Source organism: Scyliorhinus canicula, chromosome 16, assembly GCF_902713615.1.
Source record: "Scyliorhinus canicula chromosome 16, sScyCan1.1, whole genome shotgun sequence".
NCBI lineage: Eukaryota > Metazoa > Chordata > Chondrichthyes > Carcharhiniformes > Scyliorhinidae > Scyliorhinus > Scyliorhinus canicula.
In genome coordinates, this window is record NC_052161.1 from 64417198 (window position 1) to 64435399 (window position 18202).

Genomic DNA, 18202 nt, shown 5'->3' on the forward strand with positions numbered 1-18202 from the left:
AATAAACACCCCAAATAAAAGCAAAATACTGCAGATGCTGGAAATCTGAAATTAAAAACAGAATATGCTGGGAAAATTCAGCAGGTCTGGCGGCAGCTGTGGAGAGAGAAACAGAGTTTGACTCTTGTAGAAGGGTCGTATCAGACTTGAAAACTCTGGACTTGAAACCAGTGTGAGGGGCCATAGATTTCCACCCTGGGTAGATGTATTGTATTGAAGGCACTCGAGGAGGGATCTCCTGGCTGGTCAGTCAAAAGATTTCCCACTTGCATACGTTACACTAGTTTACTATTACAACTAAAGAGAAAACTCTAACCTTTGCTTTTGGAAAGGTGTATTGAATGCTGAAGTTTGCAAACAGCACCACCTATGGTTTCTGTCTGTTCTTCGCTATGGAATTATCATCTGAGATCAACAGTTATAGGAACCTGTACAGTAAGATGGGGTAAAATGGATTGCATTACATGGTGGAATTTTAAATTGTGGAGGGAAAGCTGTGCCTCCTTTTCACTAACGTTACAATCCTGCAAATTTGTAAAGCTGACGTCTGCAAATATTAGAGTGCAAAATCAAAAGTTTCTCAGTGCTGATTGTCAGTTTTGTATCTCTCATGCAAACAGAAAGACAAGAATGTGTACTTCCGGGATTCATGTCCAATTCTTCCAGCCAATCCATGGCTTGTGATATCAGCACTTTCAGGAAAGGGAAAACTAATGCATGGTTTATTTTATGCGTTGAAGATGCTTAACAAAACTTAAAAATACCAAAGAAAGCTGAAAATAATGTTTTAGGTTAATCAGTCAAACGAGTATCAAGCATTGTAAATGTAATGGACTAGGTGAGCCAGTGAATCGGGACTAGGTGATCCAGTGAATAAGGACTGAGCGATCCAGTGAATCAGGGCCGGACGATCCAGTGAATCAGGACAAGGTGTCACAATAGACTGGGACTGAGTGATCAAGTGAACCACAAGATTGCAAGATCCAGTGAATCAATCCTGAGTGATCCTGTGAATCAGGACTGGATGAACCTGTGATCCAGTGAACCAGGCTGGGTGATCCTGTGATGAGTGATCCAATGAACCAGGACTGGGTGATCCTGTGAACGGATGATCCAGTGAACCAGGACTGGGTGATTCAGTGAAAGGGTGATCCAATGAACCAGACTGGGTGATCCTGTGAATGAATGATCCAGTGAACCAGGCTGGGTGATCCTGTGATGAGTGATCCAATGAACCAGGCTGGGTGATCCTGTGAATGAGTGTACCGGTGAACCAGGACGGGGTGATCCTGTGAATGAATGATCCAGTGAACCAGGCTGGGTGATCCTGTGATGAGTGATCCAATGAACCAGGACTGTGTGATTCTGTGAACGAGTGATCCAGTGAACCAGGCTGGGTGATCCTGTGAATTAGTGATCCAGTAAACCAGGCTGGGTGATCCTGTGAATGAATGATCCAGTGAACCAGGACTGAGTGATCCAGTGAACAAGTGATTGAGTGAACTGGACTGGGTGACCCTGTGAATAAGTGATCCAGTGATCCAGGACTGGGTGACTATTTCCCATAACGTGCTGGCTTCTGACTTCCATTTGACCATGACATCAGGATCCTGAAGCTTGCAGGAAAATTCCTGCCCAGAGTTTTCACTGTTCATTCAACAGAAAGTCTAAGGAAGTTCAATTGGCTCTGAAGTCCTCGCGTTTTGCAGGAATGTGATCCATACTTCCTCAACTGTCTATGTGGAAACGTGCTTTTTCCAACACCCCGGACAGCCTAACTCTAATTTTAAAATTATTGCCTCTTGCTCTGAATTAGGTGTCTTCCCAATAAATTCCATCATCAACTGAAACACTTTGATTAGATCATCACTCAGCCCTTTATACTCAAGGGAACACAAGTTACATTTTGCAACCTGCCAACATAATTTAACTCTTTATGCCTTGCTATCATTCTGGTGGTTCTGCTCTGTGACTGCTATATTATCTATCATTCCTCGGGTGCAGTGTTCAAAGCTGACTTGCCGTGATTCAGATTAGGTCTGGCCAAGGCTCCATGAGGCATCACTTACCCCCTCCCCCCTTTGGCTTTTAATCCTTTTTAAATAAAGGACAATGTTGCTTCTTATATGTGCATAGTTATGGATGCAACTGGTGACCTGGATGACCATATGTGCAGGAACTGCTGCCAGCTGCAGAAATTTGAGCTCTGGGTTTCAGAGCTTGAGTGACAGCTGTGGTCACTGTGACACATCTGTGAGGCTGAGAGCAATGCGGATAGAATATTCAGAGAGGTGGTCACATTGCACGTTAGGAGCCTGGAGGCAGAGAGGGAATGGATGATGGCCAGGCAGTCCAAAAGAATCAAGCAGCTAGTGAAGGCGTCCCCATACAAATCGATTTTCCATTTTGGAAGTTGGTGAGGGTGCTGGTTGATATGTTGGGAAGGTTGGGTCTCTGTGGTCTGCGTTTGATGCAGTGTAGAGAGAGACAGGCTTCTAACACTTGATGAGATGCAACACGATTTTATTTAACATCTAACTATATCACATGCTTAACTGTGGGTTGACACTATGCTGACTTGACTGGAGACCTGAGGCTAGCCTGACCGGACTAACTGACTACCACATGGTGTTTGCACTGGCTGCTGCTTACGAGCTCTGACTGTCTCAGAGGCTGGATCCCGAGAGAGCAGGAAAACTGGTGCCCTCTGGCTTTATAGTGGTTGTGTCCTGTCTGGTGATTGGCTGCTGTGTTCTGTGTGCTTACTGGTCATCCTGTGTGTCAATCACTGCCTGTCTGCACTCCATCATGTACCGGGATGTATATTATGACACTGGTTCCTCGGAGTGGTGCAGTCAGAGCTAAGTTTGTGGCAGCTTGAGCGGCTAGGCTGTACAGGAGGGGAGGAAGATTAAAGGGAGATCGGTCGTGATGGGGTATTCGATAGTTGGGGAGCAGACATGCATTTCTGCAGCAGTAGATGTGACTACAGGATGGCTTGTTGCCTCCCTGATGCCAGGCTCAAGGATGTCACCGAGTGACTGGAGGACATTCTTTTGGGGGAGGGTGAACAGCCAACGGTTGTGGTCCACATTGGCACCAAGGACTGAGGTGCGAAGGTGGATGTGGTCCTGCAATCAGAATTTAGGCAGCTAGGTATAAACTTAGCAAGCAGGATTTCAAATGTAGTAATCTCCGGAGTAAACTCAGTGCTACATGCAAGGTGGATAAGGCGACAAATGAATGGCTGGAAAAATGGTCCAGGAGGAAGGGCTTTAGATTCTTAGGACACTGGGTATGACTCTGGAGGAGGTAGCATCTGTACAAGCCAGACAAATTGCACCTGAACAGAGCTGGGACTGACTTCCTTGCAGGCTGATTTTCTAGCACTGTTGAGAGGGCTTCAGACTAATTTGTCATGCGTGTGGGAACCAATAGAGAATATTAGAGAATAATACCAGGGTTCACAAAATACTGGGAGAGACAGAAGGCACCAGACTAGAGAATAGTAAATTAATAGGTGGAAATGGCTTAAGGAAGAAAGTAATGAAATCTAAATCAGGGTTACTGTGCATGTCTGTGAGTGCATGGAGTATAGTAAATGAGATTGGTGAGTTAGAGGCGCAGATTGCGTTGTGGAAATATGATGCTGTGGCGATAACAGAGGGCTGATTCAAGGAATGGCAGGACTGGCTGTTAAATATTCCTGGGTACAAGGTGTTCAGAAAAGATAAGAAAACAAGAAAAGGAGGAAGTGTGGCAATATTGGTTAAGGAGAGCGTTGCTGGGCTGGAGAAATAGGATGTCCCACAGGGTTCCAGGCCAGAATCAATTTGGCTGAAGCTAAGGAATAAAAAGAGTGTAATTACATTGTTCGATGCCTTTTATAGACCTCCAACTAGTGAGAAGGATAGAGAAGAATAAATCTGCAAGGAAAATAGTGCAGAAAAGTGTGAGGTGATTCATTTTGGAAGGAATAACAGGAAGACAGAGTACTGGGCTAATGGTAAGATTCTTGGTAGTGTGGATGAGCAGAGAGATCTCGGTGTCCATGTACGTAGATCCCTGAAAGTTGCCACCCAGGTTGAGAGGGTTGTTAAGAATGCGTACGGTGTGTTAGCTTTTATTGGTAGAGGGATTGAGTTTCAGAGCCATGATGTCCTGTTGCAGCTGTACAAAACTCTGGTGCGGCCGCATTTGGAGTATTGCGTGCAATTCTGGTTGCCACATTGTAGGAAGGATGTGGAAGCATTGGAAAGGGTGCAGAGGAGATTTACTAGAATGTTGCCTGGTATGGAGGGAAGATCTTATGAGGGAAGGCTGAGGGACTTGAGGCTGTTTTCGTTAGAGAGAAGAAAGTTAAGAGGTGACTTAATTGAGGCATACAAGATGATCAGAGGATTAGATGGGGTGGACAGTGAGAGTCTTTTTCCTCGGATGATGATGTCTAGCACGAGGGGACATAGCTTTAAATTGAGGGGAGATAGATATAGGACAGATGTCAGAGGTAGGTTCTTTACTCAGAGGGTAGTAAGGGCATGGAATGCCCTGCCTGCAACAGTAGTGGACTCGCCAACACTAAGGGCATTCAAATGGTCATTGGATAAACATATGGACGATAAGGGAATATTGTAGAGTGGTTTCACAGGTCGGCGCAACACCGAGGGCCGAAGGGCCTGTACTGCGCTGTAATGTTCTATGTTCTATGTTCTATTGTATCGTAAGGTTTAGAATAATGGTAGAAAAGGATAATGGACAATCCAATGGTAGATAAGGACAATGGACAATCCCGAGTCAGAATAATTACCTGGGGGAGAGCTGACTTCAAGAATGGAGCTGGGCCAGATAGACTGGAATTAAAGATTGGTGGCAAAACTATACTGAACAATGGACTATCTTCACAAAAGAAATGGTTTGGGCACAGTCAAGCAATATTCCCTCAAAAGGCAAAGGTCGGGCAAGCAAATCCAGTGCTCCCTGGATAAAAAAAAGGAGATACAAATTAAGATAAAGGAGAAAATGTGTGTCCTAATAATTGTCTTTACTAAGTAGATATTTGCTACCAAGGTCTTGATGACAGACGAAGAAACTCTGTCACTCGTAGGGTTCTAAATTGATAGATATTAATTGTTGGATATAGTGTCTATACTGATAGTTGACAAGGCACCAGGGCTAGATGAGATGCATCCAAGAACATTGAAGGAAGTGTAATTGGAAGTGTAATTCAGTATATCCAGCATGAATTTCTAAAGTGGAAATCATGTTTAACTAACTTGCTGTAGGTTTTTAAAGATATACCAGAAAGGAGCGATAAGGGTAATGCTATTGATGTGGTGCACATGGACTTTTAAAATACATTCAGTACTGTGTCACATAACAGATTTATGAGAAAGGAAATGAAATAAAATGGAAAGTAGCAATGTGATTACAATATTAGCTCAGAGTTTTGAAGCAGAGTAATGGTCAATGAATATTTATCATCTGAGGAAGGTTTGTAGTGGAGTTCCGCAAGAGTGTTGGGACCCTTGATTTTCCTGATATATATTAATGATCGAGATCTTGGTGTGCAGGGACGTGTTTCAAAGTTTGTGGATAATACGAAACTTGGAAGTATTGTAATCTGTGAAGTGGAGAGAGTGCAGTTATAAAGCATACCGTATCCTGGGCTTTATTAATAATAATAATTTTTATCAGTGTCACAAATAGGCTTACATTATCACTGCAATGAAGTTACTGTGAAAATCAGGGGCACAGAGTACAAAAACAAGATTATGCTGAACTTGTACAAGATGCGATTAGATCTCAGCTGAAATATTGTGAACAGTTCTTGGTGTCACACTATAGGAAGAATGTGAATGTATTGGAGAGTGCAGAAGAAATTTACTAAATGGTTCCAGGGATGAGAAATGTCAGTTTTGAGGGAAAAAAATTGGAGAGGTTGGAACTATTCTCCTTGGAGAGAAGAACCATGAAGGGACTGGGCAGAGTTGAGTTACAGAAAATGTTTCCACTAGTAAAAGTATAAAAAACAAGAGGGCAAAGATTTGAAGTGATTCGCAAAAGGAGCAAATATGGGGCGGCATTCTCCCCTCAACGGCGGGGCGGGGGGTCCCAGCATACCGACCACTCCGGCATCGGGCCTCCCCAAAGGTGCGGAATTCTCCTCACCTTTGGGGGCTAGGCCCGCACCGGAGTGGTTGGCGCCACGCCAACTGGCACCAAGACCGGCACCAGCGGCCTTTGAAGGCAGGTGCCGGGGCTGGCCGAAAGGCCTTTGCCGGTTTGCGCATGCGCGCTGCGGGATTCTCTTCTGCCTCTGCCATGGTGGAGGCTGTGGCGGCGGCGGAAGAGAAAAAGTGCCCCCATGGCACTGGCCCGCCCGCCGATCGGTGGGCCCCGATCGCGGGCCTGGCCACCGTGGGGGCACCCCCCGGGGTCCGATCGCCCCCCCCAGGACCCTGGGGGCCCGCTCGTGCCGCCATCCCGCCGCCACCAGAGGTGGTTCAAAACCACGGCGGTGGGAGAGGCCTCCCAGCAGCGGGTCTTCGGCCCATCGCGGGCCGGAGAATCGCCGCAGGGGGCTCGCCGCTCGGCGTGGCGCTATTCCCGCCCCCGCCGTGGCAGAAATTCTCCGCCACCCGGGAATTGGCGGGGGCGGGACTTTCGGCGGCCCCAGGCGTCGGAGAATTTCGCCCCGATGTGAGAAAAACCTTTTCCACACACTGAGTGATTTGGGGTGGGTCTGGAAGGCACTGACTGGAACTGTGGTAGACGCAGATTCAATAGATTATTATTTGAATAGAAACAATATGAAGGGGTACGAGGAAAAAACAAGAGAATGACACGAGGCTATAATGCTCATTTGGAGAGCCGGTGTAGACACGGTGGGACAAATGGCCTCCTTCTGCGCCCTGACAGTTCTGTGATTCTTCATTATTTTTTCAACCAGCTTTCAGTGATTTGTGGACATCTACACCATAATCTATTTGTTCCTTCACAGATCTTAGTCTATCCATTTAGAAAATATTCCATTTGTGTCCCGGAGGACTGGAGAATAGCCAATGTTGTTCCTTTGTTTAAGAAGGGTAGCAAGGATAATCCAGGGAACTACAGGCCGGTGAGCCTTACGTCAGTGGTAGGGAAATTACTGGAGAGAACTCTTCGAGACAGGATCTACTCCCATTTGGAAGCAAATGGACATATTAGTGAGAGGCAGCATGGTTTTGTGAAGGGGAGGTCGTGTCTCACTAACTTGATAGAGTTTCTCGAAGAGGTCACAAAGATGATTGATGCATAGGGCAGTGGATGTTGTCAAAATGGACTATAGTAAGGTCTTTGACAAGGTCTCTCATGGTAGACTGGTACAAAAGGTGGCAAGGTGGATACAGAACTGGCTAAGTCATAGAAGGCAGAGAGTAACAATGGAAGGGTGCTTTTCTAATTGGAGGGCTGTAACTATAGGTGTTCCGCAGGGATCAGTGCTGGGACCTTTGCTGTTCGTAGTATGTATCAATGATTTGGAGGAAAATGTAACTGGTCTGATTAGTAAGTTTGCAGACGACACAAAAGTTGGTGGAATTGCGGATAGCGATGAGGACTGTCAGAGGAGACAGCAGGATTTAGATCATTTAGAGACTTGGGCAGAGAGATGAGAGATGGAGTTTAATCCAGACAAATGGGAGGTAATGCATTTTGGAAGGTCTAATGCAGGTAGGGACTATACAGTGAATGGTAGAACCCTCAAGAGTATTGAAAGTCAGAGAGATATAGGTGTATACGTCCACAGGTCACTGCAAGGGGCAACACAGGTGGAGAAGGTAGTCAGGAAGGCATAAGCATGCTTGCCTTCATTGGCCGGGGCATTGAGTATACGAATTGGCAAGTCATGTTGCAGCTGTATAGAACCTTAGTTAGGCCACACTTGGAGTATAGTGTTCAATTCTGGTCGCCACATTACCAGAAGGATGTGGAGGCTTTAGAGAGGGTGCAGAAGAGATTTACCAGGATGTTGCCTGGTATGGAGGGCATTAGCTATGAGGAGCGGTTGAATAAACTCGGTTTGTTCTCACTGGAACGACTAAGGTGGAGGGGCGACCTGATAGAGGTCTACGAAATTATGAGGGGCATAGACAGAGTGGATAGTAAGAGGCTTTTCCCCAGGGTAGAGGGGTCAATTACTAGGGGGCATAGGTTTAAGGTGCGAGGGGCAAGGTTTAGAGTAGATGTACGAGGCAAGTTTTTTACACAGAGGGTAGCGGGTGCCTGGAACTCGCTGCCGGAGGAGGTGGCGGAAGCAGGGACGATAGTGATATTTAAGGGGCATCTTGACAAATACATGAATAGGATGGGCATAGAGGGATACGGACCAAGGAAGTGTAGAAGATTGTAGTTTAGTTGGGCAACATGGCCGGCACGGGCTTGGAGGGCCGAAGGGCCTGTTCCAGTGCTGTACTTTTCTTTGTTCTTTGTTCTTTGTTCCTTGGATTCAAGGTTGATGATCTCACACTTTCCCACATTAACCTTCACTTTTAGCCCACTCAACTTAATCAGTGTTGCTTGGTAACTTCCAACTTCCATTTCCTCAACTGACTGTGCACCATAACTTAGTCTCATCCACAAAACTGTTCTGGTGTCCTCCAGTGTCATAATATACACCAGTATATCATTGTGCAGACACACACACAGATGGACATACAATAGGACCAATCAACATGCACAAACACCGCAGCCAATCACCAGTTAGAACACACTCACTATAAAGACAGAGGGCATCACATTTCCCGCTCATTCGGGATGCAGCCTCTCAGAAGCACAAGAGCTTATAGTTTACAGCACAGATTCTCGCCACGTGAGTGATTCGACTGGTTAGGACAGGCACAGGTCTTTAGTTAATCTAACATTGTTTAACCCACAGTAATAGTACGTTCAGCAGTTTATAGTTTAATAAAATAGTGTTGTATTATTTTAAGTGTTGGTGGCCTGTATGTGTTTCACGGATCCAGAGCACCCAACACATCATGGTACCAGTAGTTGAGGGATGTTAGAACTTCCCAGATTTACCTGCCAGTGATCTGCCTTCCACCAGTCTATAGCCATCCTGCAACATGGACAGCATCCGCCCGCCGCCGCCCCTCGCATTACCGGCAACCTGGGGGCCAACTGGAAGATCTTCAAACAGCCCTTCCAGCTATACCTTGAAGCCACAGACCTGGAAGCTGCCTCGGACGCCAGGAAGATTGCTCTCTTCCTCTCCACAGCCGGGGACCACGCCATCCGCATCTTTAATTCTCTCACCTTCGCCGATGGGGAAGATAAATCTAAGTTCAAGATGTTCCTCCTCAAGTTTGACAGTCACTGCGACGTCGAGGTGAATGAAAGCTTTGAGCGCTATATCTTCCAGCAGCACTTACAGGGTAAGGATGAACCTTTCCAGTCCTTTCTCACCCACCTCCTTATCCTTGCGCAGTCCTGCAACTACGGGTCCACCTGTGACTCCATGATACGCGACCAGATCGTTTTCGGTGTTCAGTCAGACCCCCTTCGCCAGCAGCTTCTTAAAGTTGCGGTACCGCAACGTCTTCGAAGGCATGGGCACGCTCCCGTATACATACAAGATTCTACTCAAGCCGAACGCCATGCCTGTGTTACACTCACCTCGTAGGGTCCCAGCGCCCCTTAAGGACCGCCTCAAGCAACAGCTCCAAGACATCCAGGACCAAGGAGTGATCTCCAGGGTCACGGAACCAACCGACTGGGTCAGTTCCATGGTATGTGTAAAGAAGCCGTCCGGCGAATTAAGAATTTGTATAGATCCCAAGGATCCTAATCGAAATATCATGAGGGAGCACTACCCAATTCCCAAGCGTGAAGAATTTAACATGTGAAATGGCTCACACTAAGCTCTTCACAAGGCTCAATGCCTCAAAAGGCTTCAGGCAAATCCAGCTAGAATCCAGCAGAAAGCTATGAACATTCAATACACCCGTTGGAAGATATTGCTACAACAGAATGCCATTTGGGATCATCTCGGCGTCCGAGGTGTTCCACAGAATCATGGAACAAATGATGGAGGGAATCGAAGGTGTTTGCGTCTACGTCGATGACATAATAATCTGATCTACCACCCCACATCAATCGCCTCAAGCGCGTTTTCAAACGCATACACGAACATGGCCTCCGCCTCAATAGAGCTAAATGCTCTTTCGGTCAGTCAGATATCAAATTCCCAGGGGACCACATATCCCATTTAGGTGTGCGGCCAGATGAGGACAAAGTTGCTGCAATCACTGCCATGAAAACTCCAGACGACAAGAAAGTGGTCCTCCGGTTCCTGGGGATGGTAAACTTTTTAGGAAAGTTCATCCCTAACCTCGCCTCTCATACCACGGCTCTCAGGAACCTGGTCAGGAAGACAATGGACTTCCAGTGGCTTCCTGCCCACGAGCTCAAATGGAGGAAACTAAAGGACAAACTAACCACGGACGCCAGTCAGTCTGCATTGGAGCCGTGCTTTTGCAATGTGATGAGGCCCCATCACGGGCCCCCGTTGAGTATGCGTCATGGGCAAAGACCCTTACAGAGCAGCGCTACGCGCAGATAGAAAAGAAGTGCCTGGGCCTTCTGACCGGTGTTGTGAAATTTCACGACTATGTTTATGGGCTTCCCCAATTCACTGTCAAGACCGACCATTGCCCGCTCGTCAATATAATACAGAAGGACTTGAACGACATGACGCCTCACCTCCAGCACATCCTGCTCAAGCTCCGGCGGTATGATTTCCAACTGGTGTACACCCCAGGCAAGGACCTCATCGTTGCAGATGCCCTCTCCTGGTCAGTCACCACTCCATGTGACCCTGAGGGGTTCGTTTGCCAGGTCGACGGCCAGGTTGAGATCACAGCCTCCCATTTACCTGCATCGGATGAACGGATGAACCAAATTCACCGCAAAACGGCAGCTGACCCCCTGCTACAGCGTGTCATGCGCCACATGACGGATGGGTGGCTCAAGGGCCAATGCCTGCAGTTTTATAACGTACGAGACGATCTGGCACTCGTTGATGGGATTCTCCTGAAACTAGACAGCATTGTGATCCCGCACAGCATGCGCCAGCTTGTCCTGGAACAGTTACACGAGGGCCATTTAGGCGTTGAAAAGTGTCGCTGACGGGCCCGTGAAGCTGTGTACTGGCCCGCTATCAATGATGACATTGCCAACGCAGTACTCAACTGCCCCACCTGCCAGTGCTTTCAGCCAGCCCAACTGCGAGAGACTCTGCTGCCCCATGAGTTGGTCATGTCGCCTTGGACCAAGGTGGGCATCGACCTGTTCCACGCATTGGGTAGGGACTATGTCCTGATTTTCGACTACTTTTCAAACTACCCGGAGGTAATCAGATTGCACGACCTCACTTCGTCCGCAGTCATTCGGGCGTGCAAAGAGACATTTGCTCGGCACAACATCCCGCTCACGGTGATGTCGGACAATGGCCCCTGCTTCACCAGCCAGGAATGGGCCAGTTTCGCCCGGTGGTACAATTTCACCTATGTGACATCCAGTCCCCTGTACCCTCAGTTCAATCGCAAAGCAGAAAAGGGGGTTCACTTCATCAAGAGGCTCCTATGCAAGGCTGCCGATGCCGGGTCTGACTTCTATCTAGCCTTGTTGGCCTATCGCTCCGCCCCGCTCTCCACTGGTCTGTCGCCCGCACAGTTGTTAATGAATCACACCCTGAGGACGACGGTGCCGTCTATCCATGTACCAAATCTCGACCATGTTCCAGTTCTTCATAAAATGCAGAAGTCTCGGGCGCAGCAAAAGGCGACACATGATTCACGTGCTGCTGATCTCCCTGCTAAGGCACCGAATGACAATGTTCCTGTCCATCTCCCGGCTGGTGGCTGGTCTGCAACTGCTGTTGTCCTTAGGCAGGTGGCTCCCCGCTCGTTCCTGGTTCGGCTACCAGATGGATCCATTCTGCGCCGCAATCGGTGTTCCCTTCACTTTGTTCCACGATCACCACGGGATCCTCCGGATCGCTCCCCTTGCTGCCCCTGCAATGGACTGTGCAGAGCTTCCGATCACTCTGCCTCATCCTGACTGTGATGCAGTCCAACCAGCTCCTGACCTGGCGGCTCTCGACCCACCCTTGAGGCGGTCAATCAGAATTCCCCGCCCACCTCAGAGACGAGGGCGCGATTCTCCGCAAATCCGGCGTGCCGTGAAGGCTGGCGTGAAACTGGCCGTGTTTCATGCCAGCCTCGGAGCTCCGTCCCGGGACCCGATTCTCCCCCCCACACCCCCCCCCCCCCCCCCCGGGCGGGGCTAGTATCGGGGCCGGGGGAATCACGGCGACGCAGAGTTAGTGAACGTCGCTAACTCCGCCCGCCAAGAGTCACGGCGGCTGACGCGCACGATGACGTCAGCCGCATATGCGCGGGTTGGACAGCTCCAACCCGCGCATGCGCGGATGACGTCATCATGCAGACGCGTCAAACCCGCGCAAGTGCAGGCCGTCATGCCCCTCAGCCACCCCGCAGGACCCGCAAATAGTGCGCGGGTATCGGACCCGCTGCCCGCGATCGGTGCCCACCGATCGCAGGCCCATGCCACCCTTGGCACGGCCGGCCAATCGGTGCCATGGTTGTCCGGGACGGGCACTTTGCGGCCGTTTTCACGAACGCTGAAAGCAGGTTGATCGCGGCCGTGAAAATGGCCATAAACTCCGCGGTATTCGGCCCATCGGCCTGCGGAGAAGCGCTGTTCGCCGTAAAAAACGGCGAGCAACGATTCGTGTCGGGGGGCGGCCGGAGGCGGGGGGGGGGGAGAATAGCAGGAGGCCGTGGAAATTGTCGGGAAGGCCCTCCCGCTATTCTCCGACCCGTCGTGGGCAGCGGAGAATCGCGCCCTGAATTTATGAACTTTGCAAATTGATGGACTCTCTGAGTTGTTTCCCAGCCTTGTTTAATCGTTTTTTCTTGGTTTGTATATAGTACTGTTCTCGTTCATTTTGTTGCATACTAGTTCTCTGCACCAGGCACCTTCCCTTGTATATAGCTTAGTTTCCTTGTACATGGTCCTGTAAATATGTCTTTGCACCATACATATAGTTAGGAACATTGTCCACGCACTCACACTATTTATTGACACATACATACAAATTTTTTTCACAAGGTGGGGGGGGGATGTCATAATATACACCAGTATATCATGGTGCAGAAATACACACTGATGGACATACACTAGGACCAATCAACATGCACAAACACCGCAGCCAATCACCAGTTAGAACACACTCACTATAAAGACAGAGGGCATCACTTTTCCCGCTCATTCAGGATGCAGCCTTTCAGAAGCACAAGAGCTTATAAGTTACAGCACAGACTCTCACCACGTGCTGAGTGATTCGACTGGTTAGGACAGGCACAGGTCTTTAGTTAATCTAACATCGTGTAACCCACAGTAATAGTATGTTCAGCAGTTTATAGTTTAATAAAATAGTGTTGTACTATTTTAAGTGTTGGTGGCCTGTGTGTGTTTCACAGATCCAGAGCACCCAACACATCATACAGGATTAAAGCTGAATATTGTGGTGCATGGAAAAATGGTTGGTGGTTTGGCGTAATGTGCCCCCACTCCATTACCTAGTCCCATGCATTGGTTTAAAGTAATTCTTGCCTAAAGCTGATGTAATTTAGTGTTGTTATATTTAAACCGAATATTTTTCTTCTTCTAATGTATGCATTCAATTTAATATAAAAATAAATTATTTGTACAAATAATATAAAACTTGAACATAAAAAAATGTAGTTGTGTAAAAACAATTTGGTATCCATATGGATTATTTTATATTCAATGTTAGTTTTGTAATGGTTTCATACAGGAGCTGTAACATTGAGATTAAAACTTCCACCATCTTGTCCTTGAATTGGGATTGGATATCACAAACTGGAATTGCACAGGTTCCCAACATCCATTCCCAGTCTGTACCAGGATCAGTACAGTCATATATTTACTCCACTGTCATTTGTTTTGAACAGCGCAGCTAGATGAAAAAAACAATTGTCTTAAACTGTATTGATTGATTAACCAGGTGACAAAGCATGATGCTTAAAGATTTTTGGACTTAGAAGAATCTGCTTTGCAATTTGGTAAATATTCATCATTGGCACTCCCGGCGCACAACGGCTTGCTACCTACATGCCAATATTTGTAACTTCATAGCAGGCAAGCTGAGGACAAATGCTCAAGGCCCTGCCACCAGTTCTCACTTTCTTTCCTTTGGGCTGGTGACGACTGGCCTATCGTTGCCAGGCCAACAGATATCAGCATAAGCAGTTCCATTTACTACTGACACAAACAAACTGGGAAAAGTTAAACAACCACTTATGTGGCATTATAAATCAATCAACTGTCCCCTAACAACTGGAGGATTCCAATCTTGGCTTTTTTCTTAACTGCAGAGCTGCTATGAAATGGTGGTGTGATAGTAATTTAAATGGCAAGCTTGGATTTCCATTGTGGATCAAAGATTAACTACTGACACAGACTGAAGACAAATTCATGGCAGAGGTCAGGGTGACCGTTGAGACTGCTTACTCTTCAGAGTTATAAGGCACATTTGATCATGGGCCCATAGTTTTGGAACACAGTTTATAACCATGGGAGATTGTCTCTGGTTACTTTGCACTTTTTAACACGGTGTACGAACTTTGATGGACATGTAATATTGAAAGCTAGGCAAATTTGGGTAAGCAATTGACACATCAGACTGTTTATGCATGCATGATTAATTATCCAAACTGGGAGTTTGCTGCTTATTTCAGGCCCAGTTATCACTACCCTAACTAGATGTATCACCTTGCCTGGTCTGGTGGATGTTAGCTATGCGGAGAGGCTGGATAGACTTGGACTGTTTTCATTCAAACAATGGAGGTTGAGGGGTGACCTGATAGAGGTCTACAATATTATGAGGGGCATAGATAGAGTAGTTGGGCAGGCACTCTTTGACTGGGTGGAGGGGTCAGTCACCTGGGCATAGGTTTAAGGTCTATGGGTCAAAGTTTAGAACAGATTTGCGAGGCAGGCTTTTTACACAGAGGGTGGTGAGTGCCTGGAACCCGTTGCCAGAGGAGGTTGTGGAAGCAGATACATTAACGGCATTCAAAAGGTATCTCGACAAATACTTTTTTTTAAATTTAAGAGTACCCAATTATTTTTTTTCCAATCAAGGGCCAATTTATTGTGGCCAATCCACCTACCCTGCACATCTTTGGGTTCTGCGGGCTGTAATGATATGTATATAGTCAAGTTAGTGAAGGGTTAATAATTACATCCCTGTGTAAATCAAATACTAGCGGGCGCTACCACCTCTCTGTATTTAAGTCAGACTCTTAGGGACTTCTGGGAGTAGCATAAGGAGAAAGCATGGTGAAAGCATAAGAAGACGAATAGAGTAGATAGAGTTAACACGAGGTTAGATCATAGTGTAGTTAGTGACTGTTTTGATTATTGAGTACTGTAAGACAGTTTCAATGTTACTTAATTATTATGTGTAGCTCAGTAGAGTGTTCAAACTTCATTTAATTAGTAGTGTAATAATAAATTAGTTTTGTCTCTATCTTTTGATTGGTATATTCTTTGCCAACACTACTTTGGATCATTCTGGAAGAAAGGACAAAGAATGCAACATATTACCGAGCATGGTAATATAACAGGGGCAAGACTGACGCAGACACGGGGAGAATGTGCAAACTCCACATGGACAGTGATCCTGGGCTGGGATTGAACCCGGGTTTTCGGTGCCGTGAGGCTGCAATGCTAATCACTACACCGCTGTGCCGCTCTTTATCTCGACAAATACATGAATATGATGGGTCTAGAGCAGGGGTGGGCAAACTATGGCCCGTGGGCCGCATGCGGCCCGCCAAAGGTCTTTATGCGGCCCACCCTTTTTAAAAAAAAATTTTTTTTTTTTTTTTAATTTTTAATTTTTTTTAAGGTTAATGGGGGGGGGGGGGGCTGTTGGGTTACTTACTGGTATAGGGTGGATACGTTGACTTGAGTAGGGTGATCATTGCTCGGCACAACGTCGAGGGCCGATGGGCCTGTTCTGTGCTGTACTGTTCTATGTTTTATATGAGGCGCCCAGAATCATAACCGGGTGAAGTAATTATTTTACTTAATATACTATGCGGCCCTTTAAAATTGTGAATTTCTGAATGTGGCCCTTGCACGGAAAAGTTTGCCCACCCCTGGTATAGAGGGATATGGCACAAGCAGGTGCTGAGGGTTTTGGCAAGTGTGGTATCATGACTGGTACAGGCTTGGAGAGGTTATGGGCCTATTCCTGTGCTGTATTGTTCTTGTTTTGTACTTCATCTTCTCCCCTGAAGGAGACAATTCTAGCAGGTGAGAGTATTTCTACTTCTCCCAGGATCCCAAGATTAAAGCTCTGCTTCTCAAAATAGACGGACGTGATTCACCAGGAATATTTATGTGCTCCACGGGGTCTGTGCAGAATGGGATTTATGTTGTGTACATCAGAAAAGAAGGACTCCCTCCGAGTTTAGCTTCCCTCAGGCGTGTGCGATTATGGGATTACTCTTTTGTTCATAACTTTGGTATACCATCCGATCTCAATGAGGATAATGGACTCAATATTTCTTGTGCCATCCCCTTGACTGAAAGGAGGCATCAAGACTAAGTTATACTCATGCCTCCCACCTTAAGAATGAGTGGTACTGTTTTTTTTATTTGTTCAGGGATGTGTACATCGCTGGTGCCCCTAATTGCCCTTAAACTGAGTGGCTTGCTCGGCCATTTATGAGTCAGCCACATTCATGTCGGAGTGACTTATAGCCAGACCAGATAAGGGTGCAAGATTTCCTTCCCTCAAGGACATTATTGAAGCAGATGTGTTTTTACGACAATGGTTTCATGGTCATCATTAAACTTTTGTTTATTTTTTTTAATTCAAATTTCACCATCTGCCATGGTGGGATTTGAACCCAGGTCCCCAGAGCATCACCTCTGGATAATACCATTAGATAATACCAGTGATAATACCACAACAGTACTTGCGCATAGTTGCTCATTCGATGTTGCACCAGTGTTGGAATGGCAGCACAACTCACTTGTCGATTTAACTTCATGTTTTAAAAAATCTGTTGATTCAGAAAATACGATTGGGACTTTAGAACTTCCGTAGGCTTCTAAATAAACAAGGCTGAATAAAAAGACAATTTCGGGGAAAACGCTTTCTGGAAATTGGATGGGTTGCGTTCCTTAAAAATGACACATAGGCCCATAAGCAAACATTAACACCATGGTTTTAAATAATGAGTTCTGAGATAAAAGCCACTTCAATACTGTGCCAGTGATGCCAACTTGGGGTCCTTCCAGCCAATGGCAAAGACCAGGGCAAAGGGGTTTTCAATAATCAGTGCTTTTATCATTTTATGACTTAATCAATTACATAATGTAAATCCATTTATTGCATCACTCTCACATCTTTATGGTCCCTATCTATACTTTGCTCATAGCGAGCGGTTGATAGGCTTGTCATTTGAACTTTTCTTGTAGATAATGAAGGAAGTTCCACTGATTTATAAAGTCTTTTTTTATTCCACAGCGTCCCAACATTCCAAAACCTTTCAGAGGAAATACTCAGCAAACTAGCTGATGTTCTAGAAGAGGTGAGTGATGACATTTAAAGCACTTATACATTGTGTGGTATACTGTCTGCTTGATATTGAGATTAGAACTGCCAGTCAGCTAAGTCACCAGCGACTTACCATCTAGCAAAACAAGTGCAGTTTTTATCATCGACATAATGGAGGAGACCCCCAATGTGCGTCGTGTGTCGCAAAATGTGAACCTGGGCGTGATTCTCCGGTCCCCAAGCCACTTGTTTGTTGCTGGCACCCATTTCGGTGGAGGATTCCATCTCCCCAATGCTTGTCAATGGGATTTCCCATTGTAACCACTCCACGTGAAACCCCAAACCCACGGGGTGGGGGTGGGGAGGGGGCGGGTGCGCTGACAATGGGAAAAGTGAATCGCAATGACTGAAGAATTTCAAATTCCTGCTCCCGACTGTAAAGAAGACAATCTTGTTTTGAAAAATGCACAAAGGAACTGTTTGAATGATGTTGTCCTATTGGGTTTATTTATATGAATTCCGTGGCCAATCTTTTCTGCT

General features: G+C 46.5%; 1 protein-coding gene across 4 annotated transcripts in view; it reads left to right on the forward strand.

Annotated features, from left to right (window-relative positions):
- The window catches only part of prkg1b (protein kinase cGMP-dependent 1b), a 977647-nt gene that overhangs the window by 627130 nt on the left and 332315 nt on the right, over positions 1–18202 (forward strand). For all 4 annotated transcript variants that reach the window (XM_038822053.1, XM_038822054.1, XM_038822051.1 and 1 more), the window contains exon 5: positions 17633–17696. In XM_038822053.1, coding sequence (XP_038677981.1) covers positions 17633–17696 — 64 coding nt within the window. The remainder of the gene's footprint in view (positions 1–17632; positions 17697–18202) is intronic.